We start from the raw sequence: 25,900 nt of genomic DNA, 5'->3' as shown, positions 1-25,900 counted from the left end.
TAAGTTGATATATGTTTTATTAACGGTCATTGGACTTGCCTAATGGAAACATATATATTTATTTAAAAAAAAATTCAAATTAAAACTGGCAGAGTTAAAATAAATGAAGTCTCTATAAAAAAACAAAAACAAAAGAGAATCTGCAATTACAAATGTGAACTGAAAGTAATTACGCTCTGTGTAGTCACTTTTTTTTTTGGTACATCAGTTAACAAATAAAATTTTATATAAATATGATGTATTGCACTATTTACAGTTATTTTTAGATACAGAAATAGGAAATAAAGTGGGTGCATTTACTGAGGTAAGCATGGTTTTAAATGCACTGAAAACCTACATCAAATGTTCACGGTTTTACCATTTGAACTAGAACAACTGCCTCAGTAACTAGAGGACGACCTCTCCTACGATAGTTGAAGTGTTTACCTCCTTGTTTCTTTGTAGGTTTCTGTGGAACCACAGCCATAAACTTTACAGCCAGAATACGCAAAACTGAATGTTCTTTACTTTGACCTCCCATAAACGCTACCCATTGTATTGCTATACAAATCAAGCCCATACAGATCTACAGTCAAGAGATTTTGGAGCACAGTCGCAAATATAGAACAACAGCGCACACAGAAGAGGAAAGATGAAAAGTCAAAGCCATATTACTTTTACTTAAAATGCCCATCTGTGCTTTAAAATGAACCAGACCACATATTTGCTGGATAAACCTGTAGAATTTCATTCCTGTAGTCCTTCCAGTTACCGACTGGTTATAGAATGGACTTTACAGATTAGACACAATTTTAATATTGTACATAGACATGCCATTCGACGTCATTTCTAAGTCATCCAAAACTTCTTCATCTTAGTATGTTGACAAGCTTAACTGTGTACTTCTATCTAGCTTTAAAGATTTCCATTTTGTTATTCATTGGAAGGAAGTGCTATGGTACAAATAAATGCTAGTTCTATTAGAGCTAACTTTAAAGTACAACTCATCCACCCATCCTTTAAAAGCGTAGGGTATTCAAGGATAATAATGTAATCTAGATTCTAGGTCTCTTTCTTAATCTCGACCTTCTTGGATTTCGGAACGAGGAAGACATTCCCCTCTTTCGTTTGCTGAAGGGAGTACTCGTGGGGAGAGTACGGTTTCCCGTCCTCGTCGTGTAGCCTGTTGAAAACCTCCATGTACAAAGTTCCGAGTTTCTTTTTCAGAAGACGGAGGCTGCTGTTGTATTCTCCCTTCTCCGCAAGCAGCTGCTCTTTCTCGTACTTCAGTTTGTCCAGATCGCTTTCCAACTCCACAATGTTCTCCATTTTCCTCTTCCGGCAGTTCTGGGCCGCTACTTTATTCTTGCCTCGCCTGCGTATGTCTCGAATGAGAGCAAGCTGAGTTTCATTGAACTGATGCTTGGACATTAAAATATTGAAGGCGTCCACCGGCAGATTTACGATTTTATCCACAGAGAACGGTACTTTGAGAGCCTTCGCCCTCTGCTCGTCTCTAGTGAAACGAGCTTCCTGACGGCTTGCAGATTTGTCTTTCGTAAATGGGGTCTTGCTGTGGCCAGGACTAACCGGAAGATCGCTCTCTGGGGAATTGTGAAGCTCCATTTCAAAAGAGGAGTCGTGTGGTATAAAAGGGGAGAGTGAAAAGAACGCGTCCTCTGTAAGTGGCATGATAAACTTTTCCGCATGATTCTGTTGTACGGTTTCAGGGGTGCTGTCCATTTCTTCCACTTCAGAGTCGCTGCTTCCAAAGTGAGCATCTCCATAAATGGATGAGTCCGTGGACTGGCCAGGTGAGGTGGCACAGGGGCTTGTGTTAACGGAGATCCCCGAATCGGAATCGTTGAACTCTCCTGGATTGCTGCCGTTAAAGGCTTTGCACAATGACAAGTCCGTAATGTCAACAGGTTCGTTTAAAAGTTCAGTAAGGGACTGGCCCGGATTGTCTGTCAAAGGCACATTGGTCACTTTTGGGTCAATAAGGGTAAATAGATCATCACAAAAAGATTCTACATTAAATGTTGCATTGTTTACTGTGGGTACATTAGTAGGAAAAGAATCTACAAAGTCACTAGAGAAAACGGGGGTAGGGTCAACAAGTGGTTTTACGATGGTCGGTAACGGATTGTGGAACATGTAGTTGGGCGATGTCTCGGTCATGGTTTCTGGATTCGGATACATGCTCAGATCAACCAAACTTTCAATCTGACTGCTGAGACACTGTATGAAAATAAGATTTACAATATGTTAGGCACCGAAATTTTTTTATTTTTTTTTTATTTGTATAAAATAAAAAAACTAGACATGGTATAATAATTTAAACACTCATTTTATTGCAATCTCTTTACTCGAAGACCATTTCTACACCCAAGTTATTGTTTTAATCAGATATTAAAGGAAAACAATCCCTATAAGGTTCTTGATGTGGCTTGTTTTATCTCTTTTGGTTTTCAACTTGTTGCCAATAATGCAATCACTGATTACTGTACTCTTGTGTACCCTTTTATTGATATATTTGCTACGGATGGAGCACAAATTATTTAGGAATGCCTAGTAGAGCGCAGTCACGCATTGTCCCATTATCTGGAAACGTGTTGCTCAGGAAACCCCTGAAAAGATATATATATTTTTTTTTTTCTTTTTTAAAAAAGAAAATTGATGTCTTTCAGTCATTTATTTATATACAAGGATATAATCACTTAGGGTTCTATGTACAAAGAAAAATATGAAAAATAAACATGGCTTATTTCCACTGTTTCCTCCGGAATTGCCTTTCTCCGCCAATTTGTGGAGCCATCCACTACCGGGAGGGTCTGGGGTGTGCGTGGTAATAAGCTTAATCGTTCCTATGTAGCGTATGTTCTGCCCCTATCCTCAGTACACCAAAATCATCGCCACCCCAGAAATGGCCAGAGAGGTCAGCTCTGTTTTGCTTTTGGAGAAGAACAGCAATGTATTTAATAAACAATGACTCTGACTAGTACATAGCACAGAGCCTAATACTGGGTACACACTAGGCAATATATTATTTATACAGCCACGAACGATAAATCATTCAGTCCATCTGGAAGTGTGTACACACAGTATATCTGTGAAAAAAGTAGTTCACAGATACGTGTATTGCATCGGCCATGCTGCACGGCAGATGCAATATATTTGATTGATATATCCTTCACATCTGTTTGTGTGTGCACGCGGCTGACCGACGGATCCATATGCTGGCTACAAGAACCAGCGATAATGACATCACAGCTGGTTCTTCTGGCCAGACATATCAAGTGGCCAATTGGTAAATGTGTACGCACATGGTCATTTGTGCATAACCTTGCCAAATCATTAGATTGGCCGGCTGCTCTAACCATGTACCCCACATTGTAGGTTATTGTGGAAAAAACCTTGCTCACATCTCTATGGGGTGATTGCAAAACGAGCAAAGTTTTTCTGCTGGATAAACTGCATTTTGATAGCAGCGGGTGAAGTCAGCCGAAAACTCGCCTGTAATAGAAGCTCCCCCTTATGATGCAGAGCTCTGCTAAACAACAAAATGAAGCAGGCGACCGCCAAGGGCAGTGTGGAGCATTGCATAGGCATCTTTTGTTTTATCATGTACATTTTAGGCATACAGCTACAAACTATTACTGAATACAACAAAGAAGTTGATTTTAAGTGAAGCAACCAGGTCAGTGAAATAGGTTTTCATGCAAAATTACCCTGAGCTTTCTCCCTGTATAGTACCAAAATGACTATTAAAATCCAACATGTACAGCCATTGTACAGCCATTGTACAAATACCATGAGAAATAGCAGGAATGAAATTACAGGTCAGCAATATGTCTGACAAATGTTGTGTACAGCAGTGGTTCCCAAACCTGAAATAGGTTTTCATGCAAAATTACCCTGAGCTTTCTCCCTGTATAGTACCAAAATGACCAATAAAATCCAACATGTACAGCCATTGTACAAATACCATGAGAAATAGCAGGAATGAAATTACAGGTCAGCAATATGTCTGACAAATGTTGTGTACAGCAGTGGTTCCCAAACCATGTTTGAATCATGGTGCCCTAGAGTATCGGCATTGTTTTCATGGCACCTCTAGGCCAAAAGTTTGTTTTTGAGAAATTCAGAAAAAATGTAGTATAGTGCAGTAGTAAAGTGAAGTAAATTGTGCTTACCTGTCATCCTTAGGTTCAGTTATGTCAGGGGTCTTCAAACCTTGGCCCTCCCGCTGCTGTGGAACTACGTGTCCCAGCATGCACTGCTACCTTTTTGATATAACAGCATGCTCAAACTATGGCAGTGCATGCTGGGATGTGTAGGTCCACAGCAGCGGGAGGGCCAAGGTTGAAGACCCCTGAGTTATGTGGTGGTGGTGGACAGGTTTGTGCTGCTGTTTGTACATTACATTGACCATAAATAATTTGCTTTCGTGCTCAACAACCAACCTGAGGCACCCCTGCAAGTGTCCTGAGGCACCCCTGCAAGTGTCCTGAGGCACCCCTGCAAGTGCCCTGAGGCACCCCAGCGCACAGTTTGGGAACCACTGGTGTACAGTATGAATTGAAGATCAACACATCTTTTAGCTTACAATACTTGTGCACTACTTGTGCAATACTTGTGCAGGCTGCCGTTAAAACAAAACTTAAAATAAAATAAGCTCCAATTTTTGGCAGCACTCGGTAATTCTGACCTTGCTTGTGATTGGTTTATAGGCAGAAGACACAATAGCAGAAGACTGACCTGCAGTTCAGGGAGAGACAGTAATTCTTCCCATGCAGTTTCCACTTCTTGCATGTTGCCTGCACTAGCTGCAGAGTCCTGCAGACTGTCTGGAGAAGGGAGCTGTTCTGGGGGTAGAAAGTTCTGGCTGGCTTCTATTTGAGGATTGGTTACCGGTGCAGTTTGGTAGGTCATTGCAGGTGCCTGAACGAGGACAGAAAATAATGACTGAATGTTCTCATGCTGAAAGAAAGAAAACTGTAAAAGGAATTTTTTTTCGACATATAAACAGTAAACTATTATAACACAAACAGGGCAATTCAATTTGGAGCGAAAAGTCATTTTTTGCAATCATTTCACACCGATGACGTCATTTTCGCTGGTTTTGGTTTTACGCCGTATTCAATTTCAAAGACTTTTCGCAGGTTCAAAAAGTCTTTGAAAAAAAAACGGGGATAACTTTTCACCACTGAATAGGTGGCCAAAAAAAGTGCAGAATTGGGGTTTAGGGGTGCAGGCTTAAAAAAAAAATAGCCTGCATCCCTGGGAATGTCATTTTAAAATAAACTGTGTCAAAAAAAGTTTAAAAAACAATAGGGACACCCCAAAAAAATAATTTAAAATTTGGGGTGAAACAAAAAAAAAAATGGGAAAAAAAAGTGTTTAAAAATAGTGAAATAGGTTCAGGGCTATTCTGCATATATGCGGCAGGTGTATTCTAGAATAGGCTATTAGCGGCAGGTGTATATTTGCAGAATTTTTAAATAAAGACTTTAGGGACTTAAAAATATGCTAGTACCCATTTTCATGTACCCCAAATTTGATGGGACCACTTAAAAAAACGAAAAAAAAAAAACCTAAGTGCTCTTCTGCAACACTTGTTCAATGTCGGGAAAAAAACACCTACCGCGGCTATTTAAAACCACGACTCATTTGCAGGCTAAAACGGGGGTACCCATAGTGATCCCCCATGTTTTTACAGCTTTAGGTGGGTCCTACAATTTATTCCAGGAAAATTTCGTTTTTTTTTCGCCGATCCAACTTCGCCGGGTCCCGTTTTCGTAGCTTTTATATTGAATACAGGGATAAAGCGGGCGCGCGCCCGATACTTTATCCCTGGAAAATCTTCCTATGTGGAGCGAAAAGTCCAACATGGACTTTTCGCTCCCATATTGAATACCCCTGAATGACTGTAGACCTTGATAAAGGGAAGAAGTTCAATATGGATGAATGAATTTGGCAGTAATCATGGCAGATTGTAAAATGTATTGAATGAAAAGTTAGCAGGCTGATTGAGACATACAATCTTTTATTGCATTGTGTATTGTCATTCTCAATTATTTGCAACACAAACGTATTGTGGCAAGATTTTAACGTGAACCTACATCTGAGTAGGTCCTTTACTGTACATAACTATGATGCAGAAGTTCTAAGGCAGTGTTTCCCAACCTCAGTCCTCAAGGCACCCTAACAGTCCAGGTTCTAGTGATATCCATGCTTGAGCACAGATGGTTAAATCAAAATAACCAAGGTACTAATTAACACACATGTGCTCAAGTGTGGCTATCCTTAAAACATGGCCGGTTAGTGTGCCTTGAGGACCGTGGTTGGGAAACCCTGTTCTAAGGTCTCAAATATGAAAGGGAAGTGCTACAGGGGCTGAGAAACGTTTAATCTAAACTCTGCAGAGTGCCATTGTTTTTGTCTCTATGCCATTATTCCCTTGTCTGTTTCCCAAGTCTTCCTTTCAGTTGTATTGATGCGCAACAATCCTCTCACAATAGTGAAGCCTGCAGATATGCTCTAGTGGCAGGAGGCCAGTTTCACATCACTATGGCATAGTATGAAGTCTCAGTAAGGGTGGGTATAACCAGGTCCTAAAATCTGAAAATATGTCAAATACCAATATGTTTGTTTATATACTGTCCAGAGAATGAGATACAACAATACTATTTCTAGCATAATGGTGCATACACATGATCAGATTGAAAGAACGATATAAACGATCGTTTATAGCGTTCTTTTTTTAACCCCTCAAACGACCAAACGATGGTCGATGCGCGGGCACGGATGGTCGATATAGATATCGACCATCGCCCATGTATGCAGGCCAACCTGGTGGATATCGACCAGGTTAGCCTGTTTGCTATAGGGACCCGAGATCGTCGATCGCGGGTCGTTGCATCGTTTGGAGGTTGGTGCGTGTTGCTGGATGTTCGATATTGAACATCCAGCACACGCAGGACGATCAGACAACTATGGGCCTGATTCAGAGCCACTCGTAAGCGGCAGCTCGTTCGCTCCGAGCGATGTTTGCCCAACTGCGCATGCGTACGGATCGTTATACGCATGCACGAACCAGTCAGTGCGGCCGAAATTCATGTGCTCGCAAAATAGCGAATGCCTGCTATTTTGAGTGACAGAATGAGGCGTATGTGGGTGGCAACAGGGGAAGGTGCTTGAAAACGGAGAGTGGAGATCCGATCGCAGGCGTGCTTAAAGGTCAAAACGGGCGTTTTAAGGGAGTGCATAATTAATACAGCAGCGTCATTGACCACGTCACTTGGTTTTTTTTAACTTAGAACTGCTCGCAAAATAGTGGTTGAAAAAACCAACCACAAGAATAGCGAGCAGTTCAGACGCTGTTCGATGTACTCGATTAATCTAATAAATAGCGGACATGACGTATGGTGCGAGCGGCCAGGGGGCGTATTTTTCAAATTTACGTTCGCATGTTTTGCTCGCTCGTTCAGACTTAGAGGCGTGAACAGACCGCAAAGTGCGAACGGTTCATTTGAATAGCCACCCCTTTTTAGAAAACGAACGACCGCAAATAGCGAGTGGCTCTGAATCAGGCCCTATATCTGATCGTTGTCTGATCGTTCCGTGTGTACGGGCCATTAGCCTTACCCTGGCCAAGACACATCCTTGCGGTTAGAATTCATCAATATAATTAATGAAATTATTCACAAACCAAAATGATATTCAGGCTACTTTAAGTGTTTGTTTTTTAAGATTAGCAGTCTGTCCAAAATACGGCATCTCTAGATTATTAAAATGTTAAACCTGAACATCAGTAGTAATATTCTAGATACTATATGTTGGAGAAATGTACAGAGAGGAATATGAACCACTGTTTATAAAAGTCCACCGTTCCGATATTCACCTCATAATGGAATGTATCAACTAAAATCTTCATGCATTCATCAAAGGAGAGTTCTTGCCCGACATTGGACTTATTCTATAAAGAGAAAGGATTTCATCACTATTGTGTTGTTGCTGTTACACGACGTTCCGTGACACGCTACATCAACAAGATCAAGGCTGATTACCTGCAAGGAGCTTGTGCCTGCCTGTGTGACCGCGGAAGCCTCCATGGGTGCTGGCTGCTGGATGGGGATGAACTCCCCGGTCTCCTCATCTAATTGTAGCTGAGCGTATAATGCTTTTTCCTGTTCCTTCAGAAGTTGTTCCTGATGCTCCTTTTCAAGCTTCTTCTGCTTCTCCCGTTCATACTCCTTCTGTCTTTGGTTGTAGTCAAAAACTTCACGGCCAACACCAAGGTCAATGTCTTGTTTCCACAGAATGTCGATGAGATCCATATCCTGAGAAGGGCAAGGTTACATCAATGAAAAATATAATGCTAGGACCAACAACAATATGTTCTACCATATAGGACTGTGCTCAGGGATAAGGGTTTTGTTTGTTTTAAAACCAGATTAAAAATGATACAGTCTCTGCCCACCCTCCCCTGGTATTCCCCTCTCTATTACACCTTGTGTATCAGTGCTCCTCACAGTGACTATGTGGAGATGCTAGGTGATTATGTGGAGATGCTAGGTGATTATGTTGCTGTGCACGACCACAAGAGGCATCAGCAATTATCTTGTTTTTTTTTGGAATGCTCTGGATGCTAGATCCCTGGATAAATAATCCCAGTAACAACCCACCCAGGATCTTCCCTTCCCAAGTTATTGATAACATGTCTGCCCGGCCCACAACGTGGCAGAGTACTTATTCAAAACAGCCCGACTTTTATTTTGAGAATTATTACACCCATCCACTACAGAGATACGAGAGAGTTTGTTATACAATTTAAAAATCACTAAAGTTATGGACAAATACGTACAAACATTACTGCAGTAAATGTTTACAGCCTACAGGTGGCACCTGTGCTTTCAGTGTCCGTGATAGTTGGACAGATCCAGTGTTTCCACTTTTGTTTTCTTTCCTATTTTTCATGGTTGCAGCAGAGATCTGGAGAATAGACAGAAGATCTCATGCTGGTATATGCAGGGGGGCGGCATATCAGGGGCATCGGATTGCCCAGTGTGTGACGGACCGCCCGATACGTTGGCCGTCAGATCGTGCATCGTATCGCTGGGTGCACATTGCACAGTGTATGGGGCCCTTAAGAAAAAAAAAAATGTGCCAGGGAATGTTTCCTGGAAAACCAGGACAGACACTGAAACATTTGAAAATGAAAAGCCTAGACAGATGCCACAAGTTTAGCAGACCTCATCTTCACTACTAGATTTGTATATAGCGCTCTGATCCACTACTGATAAAACATGGGGGTTAGTAGAATGCTAGATCCCACCATGGCTGCCCTCTGTGTACAGCTACACACAGCAGGGTAGGAAGGGAGTAAAGACGGCTTCACACAAGATATTTATCTAAATCCAGTCAAACAAGTAAAAAAAAAAAAAAATCAGATTACTAGGGTCCCTGCCCTATATATTGCCCACCCGACCCCCTTTTGCTCTTCGTGTTAAAAAAAAAAAAAAAAAAAGAGACACAACTTGGACCATATAAAGACCTTAGTGAAAAGCATGGAAGGAATGCATTAAGGTAACAGAATGTATTTAGTGAAAGTTGCAGATTGGCACGTACAAACCGAAAAATTAAGTAATCCAAGAAGACGACCCCTCTTTAACTAGAATTCAATTTTATTTTCTCTTTAGAGTGAATATCCATGTGATAAAGACTTACTTATTGTCTAATTAATAACCACAAATGGTGCCTGTGCTATATTTGGTTATTCTGTAGGGGTATACCGGATAGGCAATCTCTATTTTGACACTAATACAGTTCCCAACATACCCTGGGATCCAGACCTACTGATAGCCACGGATTGCCTATGTCAGCTGTAGATCTCAGCGGCTCATATATAAATGTACATCTTTTGTGCTAAATCTAAAGATATCCAAATCCATTATACACAAATGACTTTGATCAGGGGTTCCCACCATGATCTAGGTTATTATCTGCCCTAGGGTACAGGAAGTAATTTGTTTTTTCCTTGGGCCCAGCCCCTCCTCCCCAATAGGTTTTGCAATCACAGGCAGTGTCACATGAGATCCCAGCCAGCAATAGGGAACTATCAGAGGAACTGGTGCTCATTTCATTTCCTGTCAAAATAATATTCTATTGCGCACAATGGGCTTAATCTAACTCAGGAAAGAGAGGGGGAAAAAAAAAAAAACAGTGTTGCGATTCTGCAAATAGCTCACATTTCAGGATCCAAGTCTAACAAGCATAAAGAAATCCTGATATATAACCACCTGTAAATCATTATTCGCTACATTTATTTATTTATTTATTACCAGTTATTTATATAGCGCACACATATTCCGCAGCGCTTTTACAGAGAATATTCGGCCATTCACATCAGTCCCTGCCCCAGTGGAGCTTACAATCTATATTCCCTACCACATGCACACACACATACACACAATAGGGGTAATTTTGTTAGGAGCCAATTAGTGAACTCTTTCATATGAGACAATGCAAAGGTCGTCGTTAACAACACAATGCTACCTATGGTGTCATTTTACCAGCTCTAGTTACAAGTGTTCATTTATTTTCCCAGTTATGTTCTTGGAATATCTATAGGATTAAAAAATAAAAAAATAAAAGATGGTGCGACATTATAAATAGACTTATCGCCTCGGTGACACAGATATTTATGAATTTATGGCATTTGATTTGATTGATTTGTGTTCATTTATACGTCACAAACGTGCTTCTATTGATTGAGCAAGTTGTTCTTTAATCTCATTTGGCATAACTGGAGCAATAATGTAATAGAAGTAAAAATATATAGTATTATACAACACATTCGTCTGGTTAGTGTTACTGTATGCATATGAAAGGCTCAGACAGCAGACATGCCAGGCTTTGTATTGAAGAAACCGTCAATGTCATTCCAATTATATGCATGACATGTCAGACGCTTGTTAAAAGGGTCATTGTTTTAGTCTCAAGAGAATTTAGGCCAATGAATGCCTGGGAGAGATAAAAAATTACAGACGATATAAAAATTCTGAAACGTACACAATATAGAACTTATATAATGGTTTGGTGACACCCTAGCATCCAAGCCAATTAAGAACTCATTAATGCTTTATAAGCTATAAGATGTAGCAACATTTAAACCCAGTAAAATGGCAAGTATAGCTGACTCTTATGGGTGTTTGCACTACGCCACCTCTCTGATGGCCACGATGGCTGTGTGATGCTCCTAGGGGTACTGACAATTTCATGGGCAGGATGAAGAACACGTGGAACGATTTCCTTAGAGCACAGGTTCTCAAACTCGGTCCTCAGGACCCCAAACAGTGCATGTTTTCCAGGTCTCCTCACAGAATCACAAGTGAAATAATTAGCTCCACCTGTGGATCTTTAAAATGTGGGTGACCTGCAAAACGTGACCTGTGTGGGGTCCTGAGGACAGAGTTTGAGAACCACAGCCTCAGAGGGTACCTTGAAGAGTCACTTTTCATTTTTACCCTTGTAAGCCTCATCTCCATGTATTACTTACCTCACACACTGTAACCTACGTAGTGCATCCAAGATGGCTTCCTCATGGGTAAGATGAACAATGCATTTAGCTAATGATTTTGTAAGGATCATGTACTTTGCTTTAGTATGCTGTATTTCCCCTATTACCTGTCATCTCTTCCAGGCTTTGCCTGTTCCACTCAGTGTAACTTATGAAGTGCGCCCAAGATGTCTGCATAGCCTGGAAACTTCATAGGTAAGAGGTTAGAAATTATGTGCACCCTTAGGGGTAAATTTACTAAAGTGAGAGTTTTTAGAAGAGATGTTGCCCTTAGCAACTAATCAGATTCTAGCTATTATCTTCTAGAAGGTGCTAGTTCAATGTTAAATAGAATCTGATTAGTTGCTATGGACAACATCTCTTCTAAAACTCACTTCTAAGAACTCTCACTATAGTAAATTTACCCCTTATAGTCATAGTTTCTCTTTTTCTACCAATCTTAACCTCTATATTACAGTGATGGTTTCTGAAAAGCACCTTGGGGGCAATTCAATTAGCCGCTGGATTTTTAGTTCCCAGGTTAAGGCCGCAGCTATTCAATCACTGCCCATGGAAATCCCAGAAGTTGCACATAACACACTAGCCCTCAGGGTGTGCTGTTCGGTGCGAACAGAAATCCGCGTACAGCACACCCTCAGGGCTAGTCACGGGCACGTGCTGCTTGGCCAAGCGGATGATATCGCAAGCGGCCTCCTTGCAGGTAGTAAAGGACGGAACGAGGTATCGTTCCGTCGTTCATATGTGTACCCAGGGCCGGTATATCGGCCAGGTAGACATCGCTCAGTGTGTACCCACCTTTTCATAGCTCCGGGAACACATGCGACCAATAGCGTGTCCCTGTACATACAATTTTTCCAGCTTAGGAGCCAATCACTACAGTGCACTGGACCTCGCTCTAGGACTACAGAGACCATCATGCAATGCAAGTGCAATGTAAGAACGGCTCGCACGACCTTACTCGCACCTTATAGGACTAATAAGTTAATTTGGTACATGTATTGTTGTGGGAGGGTAGACAAAACCTCTCTATACGTGCAGCAGCGCACTTTGTTGTGAATTTTATATACACTCCTGCTGGTGCCTGGATTATTTGTTGCCTAATAGGACTGAGCCCAGTGTATGTGCACTGCACTACACTACACACACAGTATGTATAAAACAAGAAAAAAAATTCAAAGATGAAAAATAAATATACATATCAAACGCCGCAAACATTGCTCCATCTGCCCACCCTATGTACGGTACAGACATGACCACACACATATAGGGGGCGATTCAATTGTTTCATTGCCCCCTATCTCCCGTCTAAAGAGACGGAAGATCAGTGTGCGATACTCAATTGTGTTTGGGCGGCCATGCATATCGCGCCCAAACAGACAGGGTTTAGCTGCGTAAAGCGGCTAAACCCGTCTAAAGTCCCACTTTGGGTGCCCAGAGTGCCAACTTATCACACATTTCAGCTCGCAGCCCCTGGAGCTGTGAGCTGAAATGTATGCTCCCGCGGTTGTACGTGCCTTTACAGAGCAACAATTGAATTGCTCAGTCGGGTGCCTGGCACATGTAGCCACGAGGGTTAGCAATTGGATCACCCCCATAGTGATTTAACGTTCCCGCTAGGCAGTTTTAGCAGGGCACCGCGCCGCGCCCTGCCCCATTTCAAAAGGGCAGAATGTGCCCTGCCCCTTTTTGCAGCACTCCACTAAAACAGCCTGCGTGTGTCGTACCCACCCACCTGCTGGCCGCAGTGTCCCGCAGGTGGGGAAAACTGCGGTGTAGCAATCACCGTCAGTGAATAGATGCCAAGAGTATGCGCCCGCCATCTATACACAAAGAAAGGAGAGTTCGGGGGAAGTGCTGGAGTGCCCTTTCTCTAGGTCCGGCACTGGACCTAGAGTGAACACTATGGGCGGAAATCAATTGATTTTGCGGCCCGCATCTCCCGTCTAAAGTGACAGGAGATCGCGGGCCGCTATTCAACTGTGCCAGCGTTTCACGCTGATCGCACCCAAAGTGGTCAGGTTTAGCCGCGTAAAACGGCTAACCCCGACCAAAGTGCTGGGCGCGATCGCGAAAAGTGCTGTTTGGGCTGCGAGCTGAAATTGAGCGCTAGCAGCTGATCGCATCCGACAGGAGCAACAATAGAATAGCTCCGTCGGGTGCGAAGGGGGGGAATAATCAATTGAATTCCGCCCTATGACTACAATGTCAGGCTCCACCCAAATACAAACACAGGGACTGTTAATCCCTCCAAGTCTCCCCCTTGCACCCCCTGTACCATCACCCATGCACCTGTGCAAAAGTAGAACGAGAATCAGAATAATCCGCAGAAGCAAATTCTACCGATCACTTACACTGCAATAGCCTTTTGCCTTTAGTTACTAACCGCATGTCATAAATGTTGTGCAATACATATCAGATGTCAGGGCTCCGATCAGTCCAGGGCTATTGTCCCTAATGGAGAATACAGTGACTGATGTTAATAGCACGAGTGTGTTTCCTCCCATAACAATCACTTCATTATAAAAGGCCTGAAGTAATTAGGGACAAAGCAAACGCATTCTGCAGCCCGGGCTCCATTCAGCAGAACCAGCCTGGGCGCATTCCCTACTGGATTCCACAAATGCAGAATATCTCACGACAGGCAGAGGTGACTTGTGGGACACATTAAACAGCATTAGAACTAGACACAATGAAGACTAAAAACCATTTTAAATTATAAAAATAACCACTGTCCTCAGAAAACCACAGTAAAAGCTCAAATCACTCGAGCCAGAGACCTGCCGTTATGATGAGGCACAGATTAAATAATGGTTATTATAAAGGCAAAGGGGGGAAACAATGGTTTTCTGCATGCCTGCTCTTATGGGAGCCTGACAGAGCAATTCTACTGTTGCTTCTATCGCGCGCAATTACCACGGACACAAGCATTCCTGCTCGCACCCTTCTGACGTGGCAAGCAGAAATGTGCAAAAAGTCGGCTATTTTGTCACTCAAACAACACCCCTTTTCCCATCACACCCATTAGTATAGACGGGATTAGCCGCTTTGCACTGCTAAAACCTGATGCTTTTGGGCTGACAAGCCCAAAACAATTGAATGGCTCCGTCGGGCGCCCATTAATTATGACCGCCCGATAGAACAATTATCACCCCCAAAGACTATGTAGATTTTCGTTATAAAATTATACAGATCCAGCAGGATCCTATAAGGCCACATCACAGACAGCAAGAGTGGTCCCCAGCTGACTGCATTATGCCCACAACTAATAATAATATTATGGAGAACAAGCAGGAAACATCATTGTTTTCCAGCACAGACATAGGTAAGTGTAAATATAAACAGTGAGGTGTAATACGGAAGTCTACCAGACAAACTGCGGCCAGGGCCACTGGATACCAAACCATTGCAGTTCCAGATATACTACTAGTTGAGAGAAGGGGTTAGTGAAGTGGTTCCCAAACTGTGCGCCGTGGCACCCTGGGGTGCCTCAGGACACTTGCAGGGGTGCCTCAGGTTGGTGGTCCAGCACCAAATCAAATTATTTATGGTCAATGTAATGTAGATATGTGGACAAACAGAAGCTTAAACCTGTCCACAACCACATTACTGAACCTAAGTAAGCACAATTTACTTCACTTTACTCCCTTTTTTCTGAATTTCTCAACAGCAAATGTTTGGCTTAGGGGTGCCATGGAAACAATGCAGGTACTCTAGGGCGCCAAGGTTCAAAAAAGTTTGGCAACCTCTGGGGTTAGTGTAAAACTGGTCTGAAGCTGCAGTTTTCCTTCAAACTCAATCATATTTGTAATTTAATAATTTTAATAGAATTCTACAAAAAAAATAAAAAATAAAAAGCTGTAACAGGTGAGTTATGAGAATTCTGCAAATGTTTTTCGCACAGGTCGCATGTTCCTTGCACACTTCAAAGCTCGTGCATCATGCAACGGCAGATCAAGGCGTCAGATTTCCGCTCGCACCTCCGTAGGCTGTTCCAGCCGCTGTCAGTGGCTATTTGGACTTGCCTGACATGTGAATGCAGTTGTGTTTACAAGGTCTCAGGCTCAGGTCTGAAGCACAGAGACTATCACACCTTCACTTCACTTAGGGGCCAGATTCAATTAAACGCGAGCAGCCATCAGCTGCTCTCGCTGTGCATCTCTGCCATTTATAGTATGGGATTCTGCTTGCACCGTCATAGGATGAGAGTAGAATAAGCCCGTTAATTAATGCGCGGAAGCTGGGGGGTTCGGAGTTTAATTGAATCTGCAGGGTTAATAGAAACACGTGCACTCAAGCTGAGAAATCCTAATTATACTGGCCTAGAATATAGAAGTTACAGCCACTCCTTGAAAGGTGTTTTCCACTTCCTTCACCAAATTATTTCTATCTACCTATATCCGTGTTGTGGCTCTATATCAATATTTCAAATTTGTCTCATTCCAGGTAACCACGATGGGCACTAAAATAAATGCAAATTAATATATATAGTGACTTAACATACAAAGCACAAGTGCTCCACCAATGTTATATAAGATTTCAGTTTTTAAAACAATCGAATACATTTAACAAGAAACCTGTGTTGATCCAAACAGCCAACCCCAATTTCATTTGTAATCAATTCTGATGCAAACAGTAGGCCAAACTAAACAGATCTAATGGTTTGGTTGCAGGGTTTAAATGAACAACAAATTGAAGGCCCCGTCTGACCCAATCCTATTTTGATAAGTTTAGTGATACCAAACAAAAGCTAAGTTCAGGCCAACAGGGTCACAGACAAAACCGAGCTGTCATCCGCAATTGTGTGGCTAGCTCTAGCGCTGTTTGGGCACCTTGCCCTGACAGCCATTACGTAGGCCGACCATAAAGTTTACCAGTGTCACAGAGGCATACAGCTATAAGAACGCTGTGACAAAGTCACCCCTGACTGTACCATATACAGAGTGCACATGACATGATAGGTAGCCACGGATGACTGCTTTGGTATGTTAAGTGAACAAGTTCATAAACAGAACATTTAGATGGGGCAGTAAGATAACAGCTGGAACCTAACAGATGTCTCATAATAAATGACCTGCATGTCATTAAGCAGGAGAGCAGATCCTGTAATATATCTAGGCATGCAGGCACAGCTGAGTAGTAACCTGAATATCTAGTGTCAGGCTGGAATGAATAAACTCACATTACAGAACAGTTTGTAGACATATGCACCATCTACAATAGAGACATCACATATATGTACATTAGAATACGGAGGTGTAACTGGATTTGTCTGAGATAATATTTAGGGGTCTATTTACTAAGCAGTGTTAGGAGACAGAGTGAAAAGTGATAAGGTGCCAGCCAATCAGCTCCCAACTGTCATCTCACAGGCTGTGTTTGAAAAATGACAGTTGGGAGCTGATTGGCTGGCACCTTATCTCCTTTCACTTCTCCTAACACTGCTTAGTAACTAGACCCCATAGTGTTCCCTCTATAGCACCTGCATAAAACACATTAACATAAAAATCTGGCTATATAGTGAAAGAAGTGTAGAAGTGTAGAAAGATGGTGACATACCACAGAATAAATGCATTAATACACTTCTGTGCCAAGACTATTGCTGGTGGTAAGGAAGGGTGACCTAATACAGGGTGGCTAAAAAATAAACGCACGTTGGTCTTCTAGACACATAACAGAGGCCTGATACCAAACCATACAGCCCTGTGGCAGCCACTCACAGCGTTCCCCCCTTTATACGCATCACCCAGATTATTACAGTCTTATCACATATATAGCATTCCCGCTAGGTTGTTTTAGCGGGGTGCACAGCCCTGCCCGATTTCATAAGGGCAGAATGCCCCTGCCCTTTTGTCAGCATGCTACTAAAACAACGTGCAGTGTGCCGTCCCCCCTCACGGGCCGCAGTGTTTCGCCGGTGGGAAAAATTGCGGTGCAGCGCTCACTGCCGGTGAATAGATGCCGTGCACATGCGCACAACATGTATTCACAGAGAGGGGAAAGCTTGGGGGCCGCTCAGCATGTCCCTAAGTGCTGGGCACGCCCCCAAGAGTGATTTAAAGGGGCACGCCCCTCTTCTCATGGCCATGCCTCCTTTTCACCGTGCGCAAGAGTGCCCTTTCTAGGGTTGGGCTCCTTGCCCCGCTCCAGGGGCAAGGATCCCAACTTATATAAAGATGTATCGTAAGCATGAGGTCCTGGAGTCACACAAATCTGAAACGGTAACAGCAGAAAATAAAATACTGTTGGTGAATACAATATTAGTATGTTCTAATGCCATGTACATGGTAAGCAAATACTGTATTAAAAAAGTCTGTTTGACGAGCTGCTGCCCATTGCAGGATTCTGAAGTTCAATTTCAGTTATCGGCAGAAAGAGCAAAGTGTTGTGTAGGAGGAACTAAGAGAACCACATTGCAGTTTATCATATATCACAATCTGGTCATTCACAGCAACCGATCACTGGGGCTGCAACGTAACTGCCAGCTTATCACACTGAGGGGTACTTTTTACCTCCCAAGTGGCATTTCCCTGGCATCTAAAATGTTAGGTCTGTGCCCAAGCACTACATCATTATCAATCTGGTTTAAATAGTAAAAATAATGCATTTTGTTTTCATCTAGATGTAATTATTAGTAATAAAAGAGCTTTGTGACTGAAAAGAAATATTTGCACACACCAGCTTATCTGCAGACGTATTGGCCCATGTGATGGGAAAATACAGGCAAACGTGTGAAAAAGTTACGCAGGCTTAACACGCACTGACAGCTGGGATCGGTATGATTTACCGTCGGACGCATGTCCGGCGGTTCAAATCCAGATGCCGGAAGACTGGCACCAGTGAAGTTCCCGACTGTGCTAAAGGTAAGTACTACCTAACCTAACCCCCCACAGAACCCTCCTTTAGGGGTGCCTAACCCTAACCTCCCTCCCTAGTGCCTAACCCCCCTCTAAGGGCCCAAACCTATCCCCTCCGGGGGGGTGCCTAACCCTAACCTCCCTCCCTTGTGCCTAACCCTAACCCCCCTCTAAGGGCCCAAACCTATCCCCTCCCGGGGGGGTGCCTAACCCTCCCTGGGGGGTGCCTAACCCTAAGTTCCCCCAGGGAGCCCCCTAACCATGTGGTGCCCAAATGGACCGGTTTTAGAAACGTAAAATGGCTTCACCCGCCTAAAGTCCTGGTTAGCGTGCCCAAAACACAAGTTTGGGCTACCAAGACCAGGACCTTTTTTCGCATATTTCTTCTCGCCACCTCCGGAGGGTGTGAGCAGAAATTAGTCTTCCCTCTGCAATTCACGCCCAAAACTGAGCAACAATTGAATTGCTCCACCGGGTGCCCATTAGTAAGCCACAGGCTAATTAAGTTATCTATACGTAAGCATGGATATCCTTAAAACCTGGACTGTAATGGCGGTTTTTGTGAAACTCTGCTGCAGATAAAGCTCAGGCATGGAATCGAGGTATGTGACCATGCACGTTCACAGTACTTATGTAGGATTGTGTGGTTTTACCAGTCTATAACTTGGGGAACTGAAAATATGATGTCAGAAGCAGTACCGTCAAGAAATGATGAAGAAGTAAAGAGGGGATTTCACGAGTGCCATGAGAAATCAACCTACATATTCCTCATTTTCAGATTATACAATTCTAAGAAGAAAATCCAATTGAATCCCCCTATCAGTACAATAACATTCAGATTATTTTTCTAAGTATCAGGCCTGGAAATTCTTGTTTTCCAGTCACATGGGAGAGGTGGAGACAGGAGGGTACTTTTATACATGGTATCTCCATGAACAGTCACCAGATTCAGGGAAAGTTCTGTAATCTTACAGTCCCTGCTAGCTGTATGCCCTACCCCTTATCACAATGACACACCCCTTCTCTCCCATGCTATAGCACTCAAGGATATGACAACTAGGTTAGAAAAAATACAGTCTGCAAACAAACCGTAGGACTGGCAGTATATATTGGGGTTAGATACGGGATGCCAGCATTCAGGATCCCAGCGGTCAGAATCCCGACACCGGGCATCCCGACAGAGCTAGCATACAGACACTTGTTGTTAGGTATGCTAACTTCCCCCTCTCCCTACCCTAACCCTCCCTCTTTGGTGTCTAACCCTAATCTCCCCCCTTAGTGCCTGAACCTAACCTCCCCCTCCTCAAACCCTAAACCTAACCCTCCCCCCTTAGTGCCTAACCCTATCCCCGCACCCTAACCCTCCCCCCCACACCGGTACTTACCTTCGGTATCCCGGCGGTTGGGATGTTGGCACCGGGATTGTGATAGGTGTCAGGATTCCTGCGCCGGTAATATCAGCACAGACATCGCTGCTGCTGGAATACTGACTGTATCCCCTGTCAGGATATTAAACATATCCCTAGAAACTATACTGAGAATTATACCTTCATTGCAGAACGGACACAGGTGGGACAGTACATTACAAAACTCAAAAGATATATAATACAACAACAACAATTATTTCAGCCACCAAAATCATCAATCAAAAATAAAGAAAAATGCCCCTTTCAGTGTAATCAATTTCACACCGCTTTATCCAAAATATTCTATCGTCATCATCAGTGAAGAAGACAGCAATGTTTATTAAAAAGTCCAGAATATTTTAATAAGTTTACTAAAGTGAGTTTTTAGAAGAGATGTTGCCCATAGCAACCAGATTCTAGCTATTATCTTCTTGAAGGTGCTAGTTAAATGTTAAGTAGAATTTGACAGGTTGCTATGGGCAACATCTCCACTTCTAAAAACCTCTCTCTTTAGTAAATATAGCCCCCCGGAGTGTATTCACCATCAAGTAATGTGAAGCCGCTGACGGTTTGTGGGTCTATGAAGACTAGCATGTTGTTCACCCATGTCTTATTCATATACATGTCTAGTAACTAGAAGAGCTTGGGCTCGTTGCAGGGAAGTACAGCTCAGAATCATCCGTCGGGGGATTGTGCAATCTGTAAGTAACATCCCTTTATGTGGGTGTAGATGGGCTGCTGAAACCAGATGTAGAAAGGAAAAAAAAATAAGAAATAAATAAATAAAAGGCCAGGAGGCTGCACTTGGCACAGGGAGTGGAAGGGAAGTGCAGCCCTGGTGGTTGTGCAAGAGCCTCAGCAGTCCCAACAACTCCCTGCTGTGCACAGAGCACAAGAGCTCGCACGCAAAGGAACAGGGATCCTCCAAGGGGGCTGCAGACGTGCAACAAGCAGCGACACATTAATCCATGTGCATTGCACTTTTCCCCTGCAGCTTCCAATTTGCAGGTTTGAGAACGGTAAAATCGTCACAGGAAAAAAAAAAAAAAACGTCTTGATCTTATTTCACCAGCCAATCTAACATGAAAGATCAGACCGTACCATGATGCAACCATATACAATTACCAAGTATAGAAGACATAAATATATACATATAAAATATATGTTTAGGGAAATTATGTAAGAGCCCAAAAATTATCACAGATTTTGACAGAAAAAACGTCATCATCGTACTCCACATTCCCTCAGCGCAATGCGCACTTCTTGCTCCCTCAAACCAAGTTTAATATTAATACTGAAGGCTAGAGAGCGACACGTGACGTAGAGCCATTTGGTTTTGATGCCCGTGACGTGTCGGGACATTTATCAGGCGGCCCCCTGGGGAAATGGCCACGTTTCCATATGACTGGGGCACTCATAGGTTACAGCTCTGTCGGAAACCTGGGTAACCGTGTAATTGGCAGTCAGAGGAGCACAGAGTGTGACAGCCAGCTGAGTGAGGTGGACAGTGATGCAATATATGGGGATGTGACAATGAGAAGTGTAGCCAGTCCCACAGGAAACCACTTGTTACAGAATCACAGAGGACGTATTAAAAAAAAAAAAAAAAGTGGAAAATTACTGGAAAAGGAAAATAATAAAAAGCTACAAGACAATTAGCAGCAAACGTGTTGAACAATTAAAAAAGCATGCCCAGACTTCACTTGAGGAAAAGATGGGCATCTTAGATCGCGGCATATCAGTACGATAATCTCTATATGACAAACAGAAGTGTTATAACGTGTATAAAAAGCTTTCCCAAGGTCGTTTGTGACTGAGAGGTCTATTTACTAAGCAGTGTTAGGAGACAGAGCGGAAAGTGATAAGGTACCAGCCAATCAGCTCCCAACTGCCATCTCACAGGCTGTGTTTGAAAAATTACAGTTGGGAGCTGATTGGCTGGTACCTTATCACTTTCCGCTCTGTCTCCTAACACTGCTTATGCTGGGCATACACTGCCAGATAAAATGTCTGTCAGACCGACAGACGTAGAAGTCGCCGGCATACACTGTGAGAGAATTCTCACAGTGTATAGCCCGACATCCGCGCTCCGCCCCCGGGGGAGGAGACATTTCCCTGGAACACAGGAAATGTCTGTCTGTCGGCCACGCTGGGCATACACTGTCCGATGCGGCCGACAGTTTCCCGGGTAAATATCGCATCGGACGGGCATGCTGGACAATCCAGCATGCCCGAACGAGCAATATTTAACCCTCGGTCGCCCGCATACACGCTGCAATTATCGCGGCGATCCGCCGATATCGGGCGGATCGTCCCGATAATTGCAGAGTGTATGGCCAGCATTAGTAACTAGACCTCTTACAATCTATTTGTCATGTTTGTGACTTGTGTCACACAGGTGACTTTGCAATTCTGCGGGGGCCAATTAAAGCCGCAAAAGTGACACTTCATAATTGTGCTACACAGATCCATCAATTCCATAGTATAATTAGTCTCCACAGTAACCCAATGGATGTCCGTGCCAGTCAGGTTTTAGGAATATACGGATTGCCATGGAACCACTGATCTAAGTTAAATATCTTCCAAATTCTGAATATGAAAAACAAAGTTTCTACGGTTTTATTGCTTACAGAGACATATGATCTTTATTAACTGTAAAAGAACCCTAAAAATTAAAATGAGAGAATTTACATTAAGATTTTATTTTTTATGTTTCATTATAGGTATAGCCTTAAACATCACAATTTTGTTTTCCATATTGGAAAAATAAACATAATAGTAGTGGAATTATGTCCATCCATAAACAAAAATTATGGTTTTGATTACTGGTTTCAGTACTTTAACACTGCACACTTTTTAAATAATGATAAAAATAAACAGCAAATGATCACTGTACACCGGTACTAAAGGAAGGGATGGCCAAAGGGGTGTGGTCAAATCAGCTATCAGCAGGGGCCTATAAAGGAACGGCATGGCAGCCATCTTGGAGATATGGTTACACCTCCTTCGCAGTCCCTATATTGAAGCCCCTGAAGAGAAGGCCTTGTTTCTCTAGTTTAAATATAAAATATTATCAATACGCAAAATGTGACCCTTAACCTCATGTCTAACTCCTAGGGCAATATTCAATTGTATTAGCGCACCCGATCTCCCGTCTAAAGTGACGGGAGATAACGGGGCGCTATTCATTGAATGCCCATTGTTGCGCTGATCGTGCCCATAGAAGTCGGGCTTATTTGTGTAAAACTGCTACACCCGACTAAAGTGCTGGGCATGATCTCGAAAAAAGGGCCGTTTGGGGCGCCCAAATGGGTCACTTTTCACGCATTTCAGCTCAGACGCCCCCCCCCCCCCTTTTATTGAATCCATTTATTTCTATTGCAGCTCCACTCCAGGCCTTTACCACATCCAGTACGTCAAACCTAAATGTGCTGCACTCAGGGCCTTACTCAGGTTGGATCGCAAGGCTGCGTTCGCACGCACCGGGCGATGTTTGTGCTCTGTGCATGCGTATTCATCGCAGTGCGCAAGCCGGCCACTGCGATCGGGTATGCGAACGCAGCGGACACGGAACGGCACAAAGAAATTATTGACAGGAAGCACTGTTTGGGGTTGGAGAGGGGGGGTGGTCAGAGAAACGCAGGCGTGCCTTTGCGTTTGAACACAGTTACAGGGGCGTGCATAATTAAGCCCCTGCGATTGTATATGCTGGCAGAGGTCTAGATGGCGACAGGAAGTTTAGCAGTTTGTGAGGTAGGGTCAGGTCAACCACAACTGTGCGAATGGTTCCGATGTTACCGATGTTTTCGCTGACTTGCAGATGCATGTCATGGGAAGTGGGCAGCTTTATACAGTGGTGGGCGTCTTGCTATAGTGCTGCGGTTGCCGTGCGATTGCATTCAATAGCATAGTTTTGCTGCGAGTAGGTGCGTGCTAACGCAGCCTTGCCATCCGTACTGAATCTGCCCCTTAGATCACATATCTGGACCCAGGGCCGTCACTCACTCAACTAGAAATCAGTAAGAAAGAAAGATAGTATCTCTATTGTTAGTTTTGTGTCAAGGGTAATGGGGAGGGGACAGGTCTATTTTTATTGTAGGGTATTTTTCTTGCCTGTAAAATTACTACCAAAGAATCTCTCACTTTCCACCCCGCCGTAAAATTTGGCTACAATTACAAAAGTAGGTAATCCCATTTCTGGAAGTTTTTTCAATTTACTTTAGATCACTGCTCAGTAAAGTGATGGAAGCTTGCTACCAGTGTCCACCGGGGGCACCATTCCACTGGATCCTATAGATGGCGGACCCTCTAACTTGATGCTCTCCATCTCACTTTCCCACTTGCTTCAGTTAAATGAATTAACGAATGATAAAAAAAACAAATACAAAAGCACTTCCAATTAAATACTTAATTCAGCACTGCGGTGAGCCATTTGTGCAGGAGGTTGGGGGGAGCAAGACATTTTGTACTGGATGCAAGGAGACATGTTTGAGGGCCTGCCATAGCCTGGACCCAAAGATGGCAGCCATTTCATTCCCCAGAGGTACACAGTACCTGCTGAAAGGCTGCAGGTCGCCAATAATAATGGTTCACACCACAAAATGTCTGCCACCATTGTATATAGCACTTACAGTCGTATTCAATCTACCTCTGTAGAGGCAGAACCAATGCCCCTCCCCCTCATTTCCATAAAAAATAAGACGGTTCTTTATTCTGGAACGAAATCTCTCTTAATAAAACATAACATTTTCCTTTTATTAGAAATATCCTTCAAATAACCTTAAGAATTATTGAGTGATACTATTAGTAACGTGTACTGTTCCCAGGTTGTAAAGTTCCTGTTTATCTTTATAGATAAAACACAGGCCTCTCCCATGCCACTTTAATGTACATAGCTCAATGTCACAAACAGGCAGCAGATAATGAGTGGTTATATTGTGGCTAAAATCGCTTTTATATAGCACAGAAAACACAAGACAGTTACATTTCATATCCCTACACAAACCCAATGCTAGACAAGCCACCAAATAAACATTACGCCAGCTCACAAGGCACCATGCAGCACTGCAGGGAGAGAATAAGAGCTCGCTAGTCACTTGGAAGGAAAAAAAAAAATACTTAATACATTTTAGGCTGCAAAAACAAACTGGACATTTCAGAGTGGATGAGGAGCGCCTGCTCCTTTGAACCCCCTAAGTAGCCCCCCTGGGTGACTGTGCACATTCAGTTGTCAAGGAGAGAGAGCATGCAAAACTCTGTCCACAGCTCCAGTATGGGGACAGGGGAACCAGGAGACCCACAGTGAGGGATAGTAACTGCAAACCTTAAACACAAATGTTTACCAGGCTGCCAATGTTAGGTAACTACCTGGTTGCACTTTTTAACACACACAAATATATATATATATATACACACACACACACACACACACACACACAGCTAACAAGCCCATGAGCACCCACTTCCAGCACCACTGACAGTAGAGAGGGTGTCTTTGGGGTTGCTGGATCACATATCACAGTCCAGCTGCAGGGGGTTCTGCATAGTCCACCTAGTAATCCACAGCAAGGACAGCCTCCCACACCTGGTAAATCCACTTGGGGAAGGGGTTCAGCTGTTGTGGAGCTATAAGTCCCAGCTGACATCCACGGTGGGAGCTGTGGGATGGCACACACTGCCTGACACCCTGCCATGTATCCTGCTCCATGTAATACAGAGGGTTAGGGAGCACCCCAGCCACCAGCAGATCCCATGAGCTGCCGATCAAGGTGACAGCTCCGGACAGTGGGTCTCTGGTGACCACCGGGCTGTGTCCCGGGACCCGCCCCCAGGTGCCCCCCTCACCTGCTGTGACTGAAGTGCGGGGGGCAAGTGTATCTCCATCATGATGGCCCCTGGCCGGGTGTCTCCTCCTCGGTGTGCTCTGCTCAGTGTGATCCCCTCGGTGTTGCGCGCCCCCCGTCTTACTGTCCCCGGCCCGGTCACTGGTGGTAATCCGCCCAAAGGACCCGTCCTGACTCCTGAGCGATATGACTGGGAAAGTCCAGGGCAACACTGGCAAAGTCGGCCGTCACTTC

The 25,900-nt window shown here is 43.5% G+C and overlaps 1 protein-coding gene across 2 annotated transcripts; it reads right to left on the bottom strand.

The window, feature by feature from the left end:
* NFE2L2 (NFE2 like bZIP transcription factor 2) lies at window positions 1-25,900 on the bottom strand. Of its 2 annotated transcripts, XM_088461201.1 has the most exons (5): window positions 25,668-25,899; window positions 8,052-8,324; window positions 7,886-7,960; window positions 4,741-4,923; window positions 1-2,220 (listed from the first exon to the last, which is right to left on the bottom strand). In XM_088461201.1, the coding sequence occupies exons 1-5, from the start codon at window positions 25,707-25,709 to the stop codon at window positions 1,042-1,044; spliced, it is 1,752 nt and encodes a 583-aa protein (XP_088317327.1). In that variant the 5' UTR covers window positions 25,710-25,899; the 3' UTR covers window positions 1-1,041. The 2 variants fall into 2 exon arrangements, with proteins under 2 accessions (XP_088317327.1, XP_088317328.1); XM_088461202.1 differs by lacking the exon at window positions 7,886-7,960 and having other exon boundaries at window positions 25,668-25,900.

Source organism: Taudactylus pleione, unplaced genomic scaffold (assembly GCF_031769625.1).
Source record: "Taudactylus pleione unplaced genomic scaffold, aTauple2 ptg001027l, whole genome shotgun sequence".
Classification (NCBI taxonomy): domain Eukaryota; kingdom Metazoa; phylum Chordata; class Amphibia; order Anura; family Myobatrachidae; genus Taudactylus; species Taudactylus pleione.
This window is presented reverse-complemented; position numbering and strand designations above follow the sequence as displayed.

Bases quoted from the DNA above. Each gene is read 5' to 3' on its own strand.
- NFE2L2 (XM_088461201.1), bottom strand. From the start codon at position 25,709: ATGATGGAGATACACTTGCCCCCCGCACTTCAGTCACAGCAG. The intron at 4,924-7,885 runs GTGAATATCGGA...GTCCTCGTTCAG, and splicing joins TTGATACATTCCATTATGAG to GCACCTGCAATGACCTACCA. The intron at 2,221-4,740 runs GTCAGTCTTCTG...ATTTTCATACAG, and splicing joins TGTCTCTCCCTGAACTGCAG to TGTCTCAGCAGTCAGATTGA.